This window comes from Microtus ochrogaster, linkage group LG2 (genome assembly GCF_000317375.1).
Source record: "Microtus ochrogaster isolate Prairie Vole_2 linkage group LG2, MicOch1.0, whole genome shotgun sequence".
NCBI lineage: Eukaryota > Metazoa > Chordata > Mammalia > Rodentia > Cricetidae > Microtus > Microtus ochrogaster.
Window position 1 is genome coordinate 29,677,384 of NC_022028.1, and position 11,715 is coordinate 29,689,098.

Below are 11,715 nucleotides of genomic sequence, written 5' to 3' on the forward strand. Positions count from 1 at the left end.
GCCACTGAGCTACATCCTCAGGCTCATAAATCAAACTACAAAAGGGTCATACTAAAAAATCGCGCAAAATCCCAGGGGAAGTAATCTGCAAAACAAAAAAGGGTGGCCAATCTCACATTATAATTCACAAAATATAAAGTATTAGATAACACAAATATCAGTTAACACCATCAAACCATCAATTTGACAAGTATTTACACTCAAAATTGATAAGACATAGGATTCCAAAAGCATCCAGTCTTGTTATTCTAGCAACTAAGACCATCTAGACAGCTCTGTCCAAACATGAGAGAACTGGCAGCCTTCCAGGAACGAACTGGGCTAGAAACGGGCCGAGACCTGCACATTCTAGTGGGCTCACCCAAGCCTTCTATTATTTCTTTCCTATTTAGAAAGACTATTTGAAAACATACAAACACTGGAGGCTGGTTCAGTGTTGGAGTGCTTGGTGAGAAGGCACAAAACCCTGGGTTCGATTCCAAGCATTGTAGTCAAAGACTACATTTTGTTATGTACATTGGAAAGACTTGACTTTTTAAAAAATAACTGGACGGGAGTATGTCAATATCCAAACTGCAATTTATACAGGTGTAAACTTGCAAAGATTGAATTACAAAAGACATACTCAGTATCACGTGCCATTACTCGAGCTGCTCCCACTGTTTTATCTGTGTACCCTCTAATCCTCCTGAGATAACTTTATGGAGGGCCAGGAGCCATCCCCGATGGTGGTGGGCAGGTCCCAGCAGAAAACATAAGGAGCTGGCCAAGGAGGTAGTGAGCTAGGCCACTGATGGCTGTGCACCAACAGTGACAACCACAAACATTTTAAATTGTGGAAATCTTGTAAAGATTCCAATTAGTCCTTTAAAACCTTTGTGGAGGCTTGGGGAGGAAGTCTTATGTGGCCAGCCTCCACAGTGCTAAAATTACGGGTGTATACCACCACACCTGGTATTTTACAACTTCCACAGATCTCAAAAGAGAACAGGATAAAAACTAGGATTTTTATTTTGCTTTTTAAAGCAATAGACTCAATGAAGCTACTAGATTCCATCAAACAAACATTGCAATCCAGACACATGGTGAAACTAAGCCAAGAAAAATCCATTTCTGTAGGAAGTAGGTACGGGGGAGCCTCTGACTATGTCACCAGAGACACCAAACTATCCTTCACTATGAGCAAAAACACTTAACCTCTAGCCTACATGTTCTCTAACTGTATATGCAATACAGGAATATGTGCTATGACTGGTACAACAGAGGTGCTGCTTTCAACTTCTCAGGCACTGTTGTTATTTGAAGACACAATTGAAGAGGCCGTCCCAAATGGTATGCAAAGTCATGTCTTTATTTTTTTAGCAGTATTTCACAATGAACAAAAAATTAGTTAGACTTATCTGTAGAGCATTTGCCTAGCATGTGCAAGGTCAAAGTTTCAATCTTCAGAATCTCCAAAAATGGAATGATACAATTATCAAAATCAGTGTTTTAAATACCTAAAACCAATTCCCGCACTCAGACTGAGCTTTAAAAACCTTAGCATGAGCATTTTCCAAACATACATAGCCCACAGCCAGACTGCCCCTTCCCTACTCTATACTTTTTCCCTTCAAATAGAGTAAGTTAATCAGTTACTGCTATTTTATCCATTATTTCATAGTGTTCCTCATTAAAAACAAACTTTTCTAGGAAGCAAATCCTATGCATAACTATACTAAATGCATATTAATTTCTGTAAAAAATCAGAATCCAAACTTTTGGATTTGTTCCCCAATGCTTTCCAAAGCAAAAGCTAACTTGGTTTTGAAGACAAGGAGTGAACTCTAGTTGTGAACAAGCAGACTGTACTTTCTTTTTACGAACACAAAATTCATTCTCCAAGCTGAGGTGAATGAGGCAGAGACGCAGAATACTGACAAACTATAAAACAGACTTCAGGCCATTCTTTCAGAAACAGCAGGAGTCACAGGTGGGGGTGGGCGATGACAGAAAGAGTGAGGTGTAAAGCAGACAAGAGCTTCCTCAAGTCTCTCAGTCAGAGCACATGGAATGGCGTTGTGACTTAATTTATAAGCTGGGATTTTCCACATAGTTTAGCAAAGAATTGAGATCTGAAACATTTCTCAGATGGAAATACAAAAACAAATTTAAAAAGCTGGTGAGCTGCAAAATAAAATTATCTGTTTTATGAAAAGTTTCTTAACAGACAAAAATCAAGAATTTTCGCCCAAGCATATGTATCTTAAAAAGTGTTCCTCCAAAAGGCCATCCGTTCCTGGATCCTGACGCCATGCATAAGATGGGGTAGTGCTGCAAGTGGTAAACATAAAGGCGTCCAAGTTAAAACAAAGGCAGAACCATGAAAGGCATGCATAGATGGAGATAATGAAAGACAGCATGCTGAAGACCATGAAGACAATAAAAACTGTATGTGAGAGTGGGTAAAAGTCTGTGTTCACCATATACTGTATACACTGCACAACTGTAAAAATTCTACGCATGTCATTTAGAACATATAAGAACGTCTAAGCCTTTAAAAACCTGGCTCTACTCACCACATTCTAGGAACACTGACTATTGTTAGTTTACAACGTTTGCTACCTCAAGCCACTGACTCAACAGTCATAGTCACAAGGCTCCTTGAGTATTTGTTTAGACTGTAACTTACATAACAAGTGATCAAGATTTTGGAGAACATACCAATTTAAATTTTGATCAAATGGCAATGTTTAGCAGCAAATAAAATGTTCTGTCTGGGATTCTTTCTTTCTTTTTACTAAATTCTGAATCATAACATTCTGTTCTCATTGCCGGACAATGAAACTAGAGACAGAAAATATGGATAGGATACCAGGTGTACCATGTTGGCAGAAGTCTTCATTGGAAAAAAGCAACATCAAGTCCTATGTCAAAAGAAAAGGTGTCAGAAATCTATTCAAGGTATACCTTTTTAAAGGCTTAGTGAAGCACTGGAATGTGTAACCAATAACACTCGGGTGCAGGTGTTCTTCAGGATCCCTTCAAGTCCACTCCACCCATGGTATTCAAGGTCAAGTCTTGAGAACCACTATGCCCGATCACACATCACAGCTCCTGTATAGCCTTATACCAGAAAAGACCATCATCTTCTTCAAATCTTTCACAGCGCAGTGTCCTTTCAAGAATGTTAAACTAGTGTCCAGACTCTTACAGAATAAATCACTAGTAATATCAAACTAAAGGTTTTTGAAGCTTGCATGCAATCATCAAAGGGCTGATAAAACTAGTAAATGAGTTGTAGGATCACACATCAGGACTGAGCTGTAGTGATCTAACTGGGGCTAAAGACATCTACTTGCGCATCTTTCAAACTGCATTTCATGACATCAGACTGCTAGTCAAATAAGCCTGTTGCTACAAAGCAGGTTACTGTTCTTTTCTTCAGAGATACCCGTGAAACACCAATAACCTCCAAGGTACACCCCAGTCACTCCTTCATTTGTTCAAATACAACTACATGAAAAGCAAATTAATGATACTGCTTTAAAATAGACAAAAAGTTCAACTGGCTTGAGGATAAATTCAATACAATAAGCTAATTTATACAATTTTAAAATTTCCTTTAAAAAGTAATTTTAAAACCATAAGAGGAAAAGACTACATAAATAAAGGAAAGCTTCCCCACACCAAGAATCACTGTCAACTTGAGGTATAAGGCTGTCTCATCACTTACTCCACCACTCTAAGTGTTAGTAAGACTCTGGGGTGGGTGTGGCGATGCACACTTTTAATCCCAGTACTTGGGAGGCAGAGGTAGCTCTCTGTGAGTTCCAAGAACAGTCAGGACCATGCAGAGACCCTGTCAGAAAAGAACAAAAACAAACAAAACAGACTCTACAGAGCAAATGGTACTTAGTTTATCAAAGTATTAAAAAATTCATGTTAAATGATTTAAACACTTTGAGAAATACAGGAAGTAACTTAAATTTCAAAATAAAGAGAATCTAGCCACATCTAAAAAAGAAAGCACAATTTAATCCAACAGTACCTTCTCCCAAGAATAAGAGCTGTAACTAGCTTACCTGTTCTGTCTTGTAGATTCCATTACAAGGGCTGAGAGAAGGAAACTACTCAGTGAGCACCTGATATATGAAAGGGTGTTAAAACTCCACACCCACAATATCACCGCTATTTAGGTAAAGTAGTTAATAATGTTAAAAAGTTTAAGATTTCACTTTTTCCCAAACAACCCCTTGAAGTTCAGATGGGGCAAGGTCTCATCACATTAAAGTGCCGTGTTCTCAAAATGTTATCTGGGGCCCTAAGAAGAGCTGCCCCAGGTCTCACTGCTTTTGCTCTAGTTCTAAGATGGTGTGCGCCTTTCTCACCACCTGGACTCCACAAGCACAGTGCAGCTTCCAGTTCTGTTCTGCCGTGAGATGGAGAGTCTGAATAGAGACGGCACGAGGATCTCAGCTTCTACTTAGCCTGACACTGAAAAGGTGGCAAACAGTGTTTGTCTTCATTTGGAAAAGTTATTTTACACCAAATATCTAGGTTCACAAGTAACAGGACTATTACAACTATATTTAAAAGTTACGTTTTAGAAATTCCTCTGTACTGACTTGCAATATAACTCATGAGAAATTCAAGTTTCATAAACAAAAGCTCTTTGGGGGATCTTAACAGTTGTAAAAACTATAAACATAAAACATGTTTCAGAAATGCTCCCAACTTTGCAACTGGCAAGAACGACTACTAACAAAGCACCTCCCAGATAAGGGGTGTCCTATTTACAAAACAAATTATTTTATGGAAGAAAATGACAACCTGTCCTCTATTTTCAAAAGAATCTAAAATAAAACATTCCCTGCGTCATAACAACATTTTTAAACACAGTTTTTGCCACCCTAAAAGACAAATTCATTTCTGATCAAAGACAGAACAGGAAACGTGTTTCAAGCAGAAGGGATGTCCTTCACATGCTCAGGACAGTAACTAAACTAGAAGCAAAACCAACTTAAATCTAAAAGATTTTTAAGAGAAAGATCTTTAACAGTGGAGCTATTCTGAAACTAAGATTTTATATTTTGTTTATGAGCACTCACTAAAAGTCAGTAATACAGGTTCCCCATTTAATTACAAATCTCAAGATCTACTAGAAAAAAAATAGTCTTTAAAACTATTTTGATAACAACTGTTTAATTTACTTAATAGATGGGAAGCCTGATGGGCTGTCTGGATAATGGCCTACAATTATATAGTCTAACTTTTGTACATATGAATTGATTTGAATCTAATACAATCTCAAACATTCAAATTTTCCTTCCGTGAAAATAGATGAAGACCCCAAAATGTACAAAGAACTCAAGACTATGCCCAAAGTGTAGCTGAGCCTGAGCAGTGGTAACGGGAGTCTCAGGGGCAGGGTGCTCAGAAAGGGCTGAGACTCGGGCATGTCCTTTGTCTACTACATATAAATCACACCTTCTGGTAAGAAGAGCAGCAGACTGCAGCCCAAGTAAACCCCAGACTTAAGCATGACAGTAACAGCTACCGCTGCGAATGCATCTAATATGAATAAAATGTCTGAGCAGACTGATACTTACATCACCTAAAATTTTGCTACAGGCATTACATACTGTGTATGCAATTTTAGCTTTTTGGATGCACAGTCATTACCAGATGTACTAATATCGCTGTCCTCTGGATGGCTGTCCCTACAGATTTGGCAGTGCATGATCTCCATCATTGCTTTGGACTCCTTCTTTCATCAACACAAATATGCTATGGGCCAGTACATCAAATTATTAAACTCTCACATTCAAAGAAACATGTATGTTCTACGTACAGAATCATGACTTAGGGGTGTTTTCAAAGCATTTTTTTAATGATTTCAGTTCTCTTAGTTGTGTTTCGTTTTGATGAGAGGGCCAGATTATCTTGGGATGAACGAGGCATTACTACATATAAATAATTAAACAAGTTCATTTGAATATTAACAAAAAGATAAAACTAAACTTAGTATTGCTACCTTTTTACACAAATTATTTCATCACTTTAAGGTAACATTGGGTTCCTGTTGCTTTACCCCAAAACAAACAAACAAATGTTCTATAGATAGTTATCAGTCTGTCTAGAAAATGGGGGAGGTGGAAGAGGAACTCAGGTGCCATCATGTCACAGTCAATGCATGTCTGCTTCCAATACATTCAACGACAATTAAAATGGAGAACAGAAAAAAAATAGTTAAAATAGGCCTTTTGCAGTCTGAGAATTCAAGATCTTTAAAAAATATTTGTAAATACACATACATGCAAATTCTCCATATTTACAAATTTCACAAAATTAAGAAGTTGCAGAGAAATCAGAAGTAGCATGGTGAATCTGACAAGCTACATTTAAATGCTTTTCTACTGTCGCAGTCCTGAATATAGCAGTCCTAGTAGTTTTAATAAATTTTCTAAATGGCCTTTTAAAAAAAGTTAGTCACTAGAAGTCTTTAAGAATTCAAGATGTTCTCAACTCACTACTCATTATTTAAGGCCACTTTGGTAAAGGCATTGCAGCAAAAACACAAAAACAATAGCATATTTTCTAATATTTATTTTGTTCACCTGCAAACTGTAGCAAAACATGATCAGCTTTATTCTGCAGACAGGTGTCCTCCACATCTTTAAAGAATTTAGCCGTGTATAAATAGAAGAGCTCTTCAGAAGGAAAAATTCAAGAATGAATAAAACCTTCCAATTTTGACTTTGAACTTTTCAGAAGCGATGCTTCAAATGATTTTAGTCATTCATTCCAAGATATATGACAGCACCTTAAAAGTGGCTGATCTATTTCCTCAGTAACATTTCTCACATAACAATGTGTTAAAGTTACAAATACTGATATGCACAAATAGCTAATTTCTAAGAAAAGTATGTACAGTACTGCAGCATAATGAATGTGGGATCTGCAATAACTTAATATTAGCCAATTTTTAACATACATAATGCCGCTACTTTTTCCTGCCAATTCACAAGTGAAAAGTTGTTGCTGAGCCCTCTGTTTTGCATGTATTACCTGGTGTTTAATACACAATGCAGGCTTTTCAAAGACTTCTCTCGTGTTTAAAGCTAAGATCAGTGAAACAAGACAACAGGGCAAGAGGCGGAGAGATGTAATATGATCACATAAAAGTTCGTTCCAGTACAGTGTCTATATAAGGCTATAAGAAAGGATTGGTTGATGAGCTTCCTGTTGGAAATTGTCCTGTTGGTGCACCAGTCTATTGGAAAAAACACACGGACAAAATAAACAGAAATGATGTTTGTAGGAGATGAAAGCATTAAATTGTACTTAAATTTATAAATTCATTCAAATTTTTATTAAGAATTTTTAATTGACATCACTTATTCATCACTGTTGCTGCCAACAAAGTATAAAATCACCTATCACTTGTTCCAGATCCCCGTCCTTTCACGTGGGCTCACGTCACATATGCAGAGCTTCAACAGTGCCTAAAAGGGACCTGGCGCCTAACAGGAGTACTTCTCAGTTCAAATCTAAAAACATCTTGTTCTTAAGATGCTTTCCCTTAGATCCAATGGATTCTAAGAGTGTAATTCTGACTAGAGTACATGCATTTCACATTATAAAACAGCTAATCTGCTGTCCATAGCTTCTTACAGACATAGTCTAGAACTATGTCATACATACATAGTCTAGAACACCATATTAACAGAGCACTAAGTTGTATGCAGGAATAGTCACGTTTTGTTTTCTCTAGTTTAAAAATAAAATATAACTTATTTTTAAGGTGTTTTAAAGCTGAAATTCACTCACCATAAAAGGATTACTAGACACTCCAGCAGCTGCAACTTGACCAAAAGGGGTTACCACAGGTTTTGTCTGTCCGAATGTTGCAAAACCTGCACCTTATTTAAAAAACAAGCAAACAAAAAAACACAAAACACAAAACTCATCAGTTACAAGCTACACTGCCACCAAGACAGTCCTAGTTTTATATAGATTCTTCCCAGATGACAAACTGAAATGCAAACTTAGGTCTCCTGTCTTTTGGACACCAAAGACAAGCATTCTATGGCATGTATCAAGAGCCTCAGAGCTCTGAAAACAATCTAACTCAGCCCACAGTAGGTCATTGACCTTCAAAGGAGCTAGCTGATTGATGAGTGTGTGACTATGAAAGGAGTCATGTGCACCAGTCAATAGATTCTACACAATACCACAGTATATCTTATGAAACAAGTTATCATTTATGACTATTCTATGCTATGTATTCCCTAACTACTATATAATGTCTGAGATCCGAGGACATTCTTGAAATGTATGGATTTCAAACTTCAGCAAGTAAGAAACTAGGTAAGAAGAAAGGCTGAGTAATCTCCTAGCCTGTTACAAAAAGGGCACCACTGTCACCTACTTGGCGCACGCCTTTAATCCCAGCACTCAGGAGGCAGAAACAGGTGGATCTCTGTGAGTTCGAGGCCAGCCTGGTCTACAAGAGCTAGTTCAAGGACAGGCTCCAAAACCACAGAGAAACCCTGTCTCGAAAAATCAAAAAAGGAAAAAAAAAAAAAAAGTGTTCATCTACAGCATACACCTATACCAAAAAGGCACAGCAGCAACCATTCTTCACAAAAATATAATCTCCATTTCAATCAAGAAATACATGAGAACACAAGATGGACTTATAAGACAAAGACATAGGTGATTCTGAGAAGAGCTTTACAGTCACTGATGTTTCCTAACATACGGTCAAGGAAATGTACAAAACCACAATAAAACCTTCACACGTATGGCCTGAACTCTGAAAGGCTCTCTTCTATAGTTAACACTCAGTGCATAAGACTATGGCAATCGTAAGATAGTCTCAAGCACTTAACATCACACTATGTAAAGAGCACCGTCTACATCCTGTAGACAGACAGCCAAATGTTCAAGCTTACCATTGGGCTGTTGAGAGAAAGCTGGCTGCTGAGGGAACGCTGCTTGGGCTGGGAAGGCGGGCTGCTGGAAACTGCCACTAAAGCTGGTGGGGAGACTGTACTGGGCAGGAGTGCCAAATCCTGCTGGCATACTCATGGATGCAGTGCCAAAGGTAGCCGCTGGCAAAAGAAAAAAAATGACAGGTCAGAGACACACACAGCAGTTAATAGCATGGAACACGCAACACTTACCTTGAAAACACTAAGACACATATTGAGGGCATCTGAAAGCCCCAAATCCTGACACAGTAAGTATAGAATAACACTGTCTACTGCAACTGTAACATTATCTAAGAATTTCTGTTCTGAAAATGCAGTGACCAGGAAGAAAGTACAAACTATCATTTGAAATCCACCCCCCACCCTCCCAAAAAAAACTTCCCCAAGCAATTACCTAAAGCCAAACAATAGCCTGCCTTCAGAAGACAGTCATACTGTGATGTGTATAGGATTATACATCCTGGATTTGAGGCTGTTCTCCTATGTCTAACTTAAAAAAAACAACCAAACTTTAATTACTAAGGGTTCATGATTCTGGAGAAAAAAAATTTAAGACCTCTTCAAAAGAGTTCATTAAAAATAGACAATTTATAGGACAACTAGGGTAAAAGGCAGGGCATTCAAAACTGGTTTTTATAACTACAGCCAAAGACAAAGAAAGGAATTCTATTTAAAACATTAATGTTATTATAGTAAGTTCCTACTAATTATATATGTGTGCCTATATATAGTCTTACATATGTATACATACACATACATATAAACATATACTTCTACATTCCCATTTCAAACTCTGGAAGTGATTGGAGGATATCTGGGATTACTGAGCTGCAGAAGTTGGTGTAAATGTATGAAGATTGGAAAAGAAGTACAAAGGGCATTTTTAGAAGAGATGGAAGACTATCAGGCACATGGTCCCATGTCCACGTTACTTGGCTATGCTGGTGGGTAGAGCATGAGCTGGAATCCATGTGGAAATCACCAATGTTTATGTGGCATGCCTACATCATGCCCTATTTACATAAGCAAGGACATTTATGAACAAACTCTCACTTTAAAGATGTGCAACAGCAGGACACTATGTGAGTAACTGGCAGGAAATACATAAAACAGCATCTTCCCATGAGCCGATGACATGCTCGTTACAGGGAGGGACTTAGTGAAATACGTGACAGCAATGTGCTTTAACTGTATACTACTGCTTAAGGATACAATGAAATACTGTAAAAGCCTATTAATTTATTGAATTTCCTGATTTCAAAAGTGAGTGATTCAAGGTGAAGAAATTGAATACTAAAAACACTCCACAAGATGTTCTTACCAAAAAACCAAACACACTGAAAAGTCTGTTACTCACAGCAATCCTAATGTTTGACAATGTGAATTTGCTCAATGAACCTAATTAGACTATAGACAGTTTCTTTTCTTTTTAATTTCTTTACTACTTGGCAGCGAGGGAGGAAAAGAAAAGAAAGAGAGAAGAACAGGCTACTGGAAAGCAAGTGAACAGAAGAAAGCCTAAGCACACTGCGGGGAGACAAGAGGTTTCACTGCAGACAGATGCACTGAAGCAACTGACAAGTCACTGCTGAAAGCACTTAAAGCAAAGCTTGGACAGTTAGGCAAAACCAACTCCAGGAGAAAAAGCAGGAAAATGATTTGGTACATCAAAAGGTATCACTTAAAGCACTAAGAATTTAAACGTAATTAAAATAATCAAAATAGCTATTAACATTCTAGTGTGACCATGGAGGTAAGCAATAATGCTTTTCAGTATTAAAATATAAATCATTCCATAGGATTTTCATGTTACTTTTAATACAACATGACCTTGATGCCACACATCCATGCCCACTCCATATAAAAACATGGAAATAACTTAATTTCACATGCAAGGATCCAAAACACTAGCAGAAGCTTCCACAAGCAGCTAGACAAATTGCCACAGAAATCTAGTTGTGGCCACCTACCAAAATGAGCGTGAGGGAACACTTGAGAATGCATTGCTCCAGAAAGGCCTTATGGGAAGCCATAAAGAGACCAAGGTCAATTAAGTTATGTACAGTTACTGTTAAAGTAAAAGTTAACTGGTTTCATTAAAGAGCTCTAGAGATAGAAGACAGTGTTGCCCACTGGGTGTCACAGGAACATACAACAGAAACTCACCCACAAAAAGAGACCTCTCATTCAATTATATTCATAATATTTTAATATGTCATTTTTAACAGTTTAGAACAATAAATACCAAGTGAAGAAAAACTGATGGAATATATTCTTAAAAATATATCCTTCACAGCTGAGTACAGCAGTCTATACTTTTAATTCCAGCATGGGGAGGGGGAATTATCTTTGAATTTGAGGCCAGCCTTATCCTATATAATGAATTCCAGACCTACCAGGCCTGCACAGTAAGACTGTCTCAAAACAAAAGTAATTTTAGCTCTGTTTTATCATGTGAAGATATAACTATAACCTTAAAAATGGCACAGTGAGAGCCAGGCATGAGGGCATACATTTGAAATCCTGACAACAGTTTAGAGGTGGAAGCAGGAAAATGAGTAGCTCAAAGGACAGCCTCAGCTACAAAGTAAGTTCAGGGCCAGCCTAGGCTACACGAAACCTTATTTCAACACACATACCCACACAGCATCATGAGACACATCCGAAAACCTTTTCTTAACCAACTGAAAATCCAAGTCTTGGACAGAATAACACAAGAATGTTTCCTTTTTTTTTT

General features: G+C 37.7%; 1 protein-coding gene across 9 annotated transcripts in view; it reads right to left on the reverse strand.

Moving 5' to 3' along the window:
- Positions 1-1,335: 1,335 nt before the first annotated feature.
- Positions 1,336-11,715, reverse strand: part of Agfg1 (ArfGAP with FG repeats 1) — a 52,627-nt gene continuing 42,247 nt past the window's right edge. For 4 of the 9 annotated variants that reach the window (XM_026785523.1, XM_005360029.3, XM_013351218.2 and 1 more), the window contains 4 exons: positions 10,949-10,996; positions 8,940-9,098; positions 7,813-7,904; positions 1,336-7,255 (listed from right to left, as the gene is read on the reverse strand). In XM_026785523.1, coding sequence (XP_026641324.1) covers positions 7,196-7,255; positions 7,813-7,904; positions 8,940-9,098; positions 10,949-10,996 — 359 coding nt within the window. In that variant the 3' untranslated portion in view covers positions 1,336-7,195. The remainder of the gene's footprint in view (positions 7,256-7,812; positions 7,905-8,939; positions 9,099-10,948; positions 10,997-11,715) is intronic. The other 5 variants (XM_005360030.3, XM_013351220.2, XM_005360027.3 and 2 more) reach the window with 3 other exon arrangements.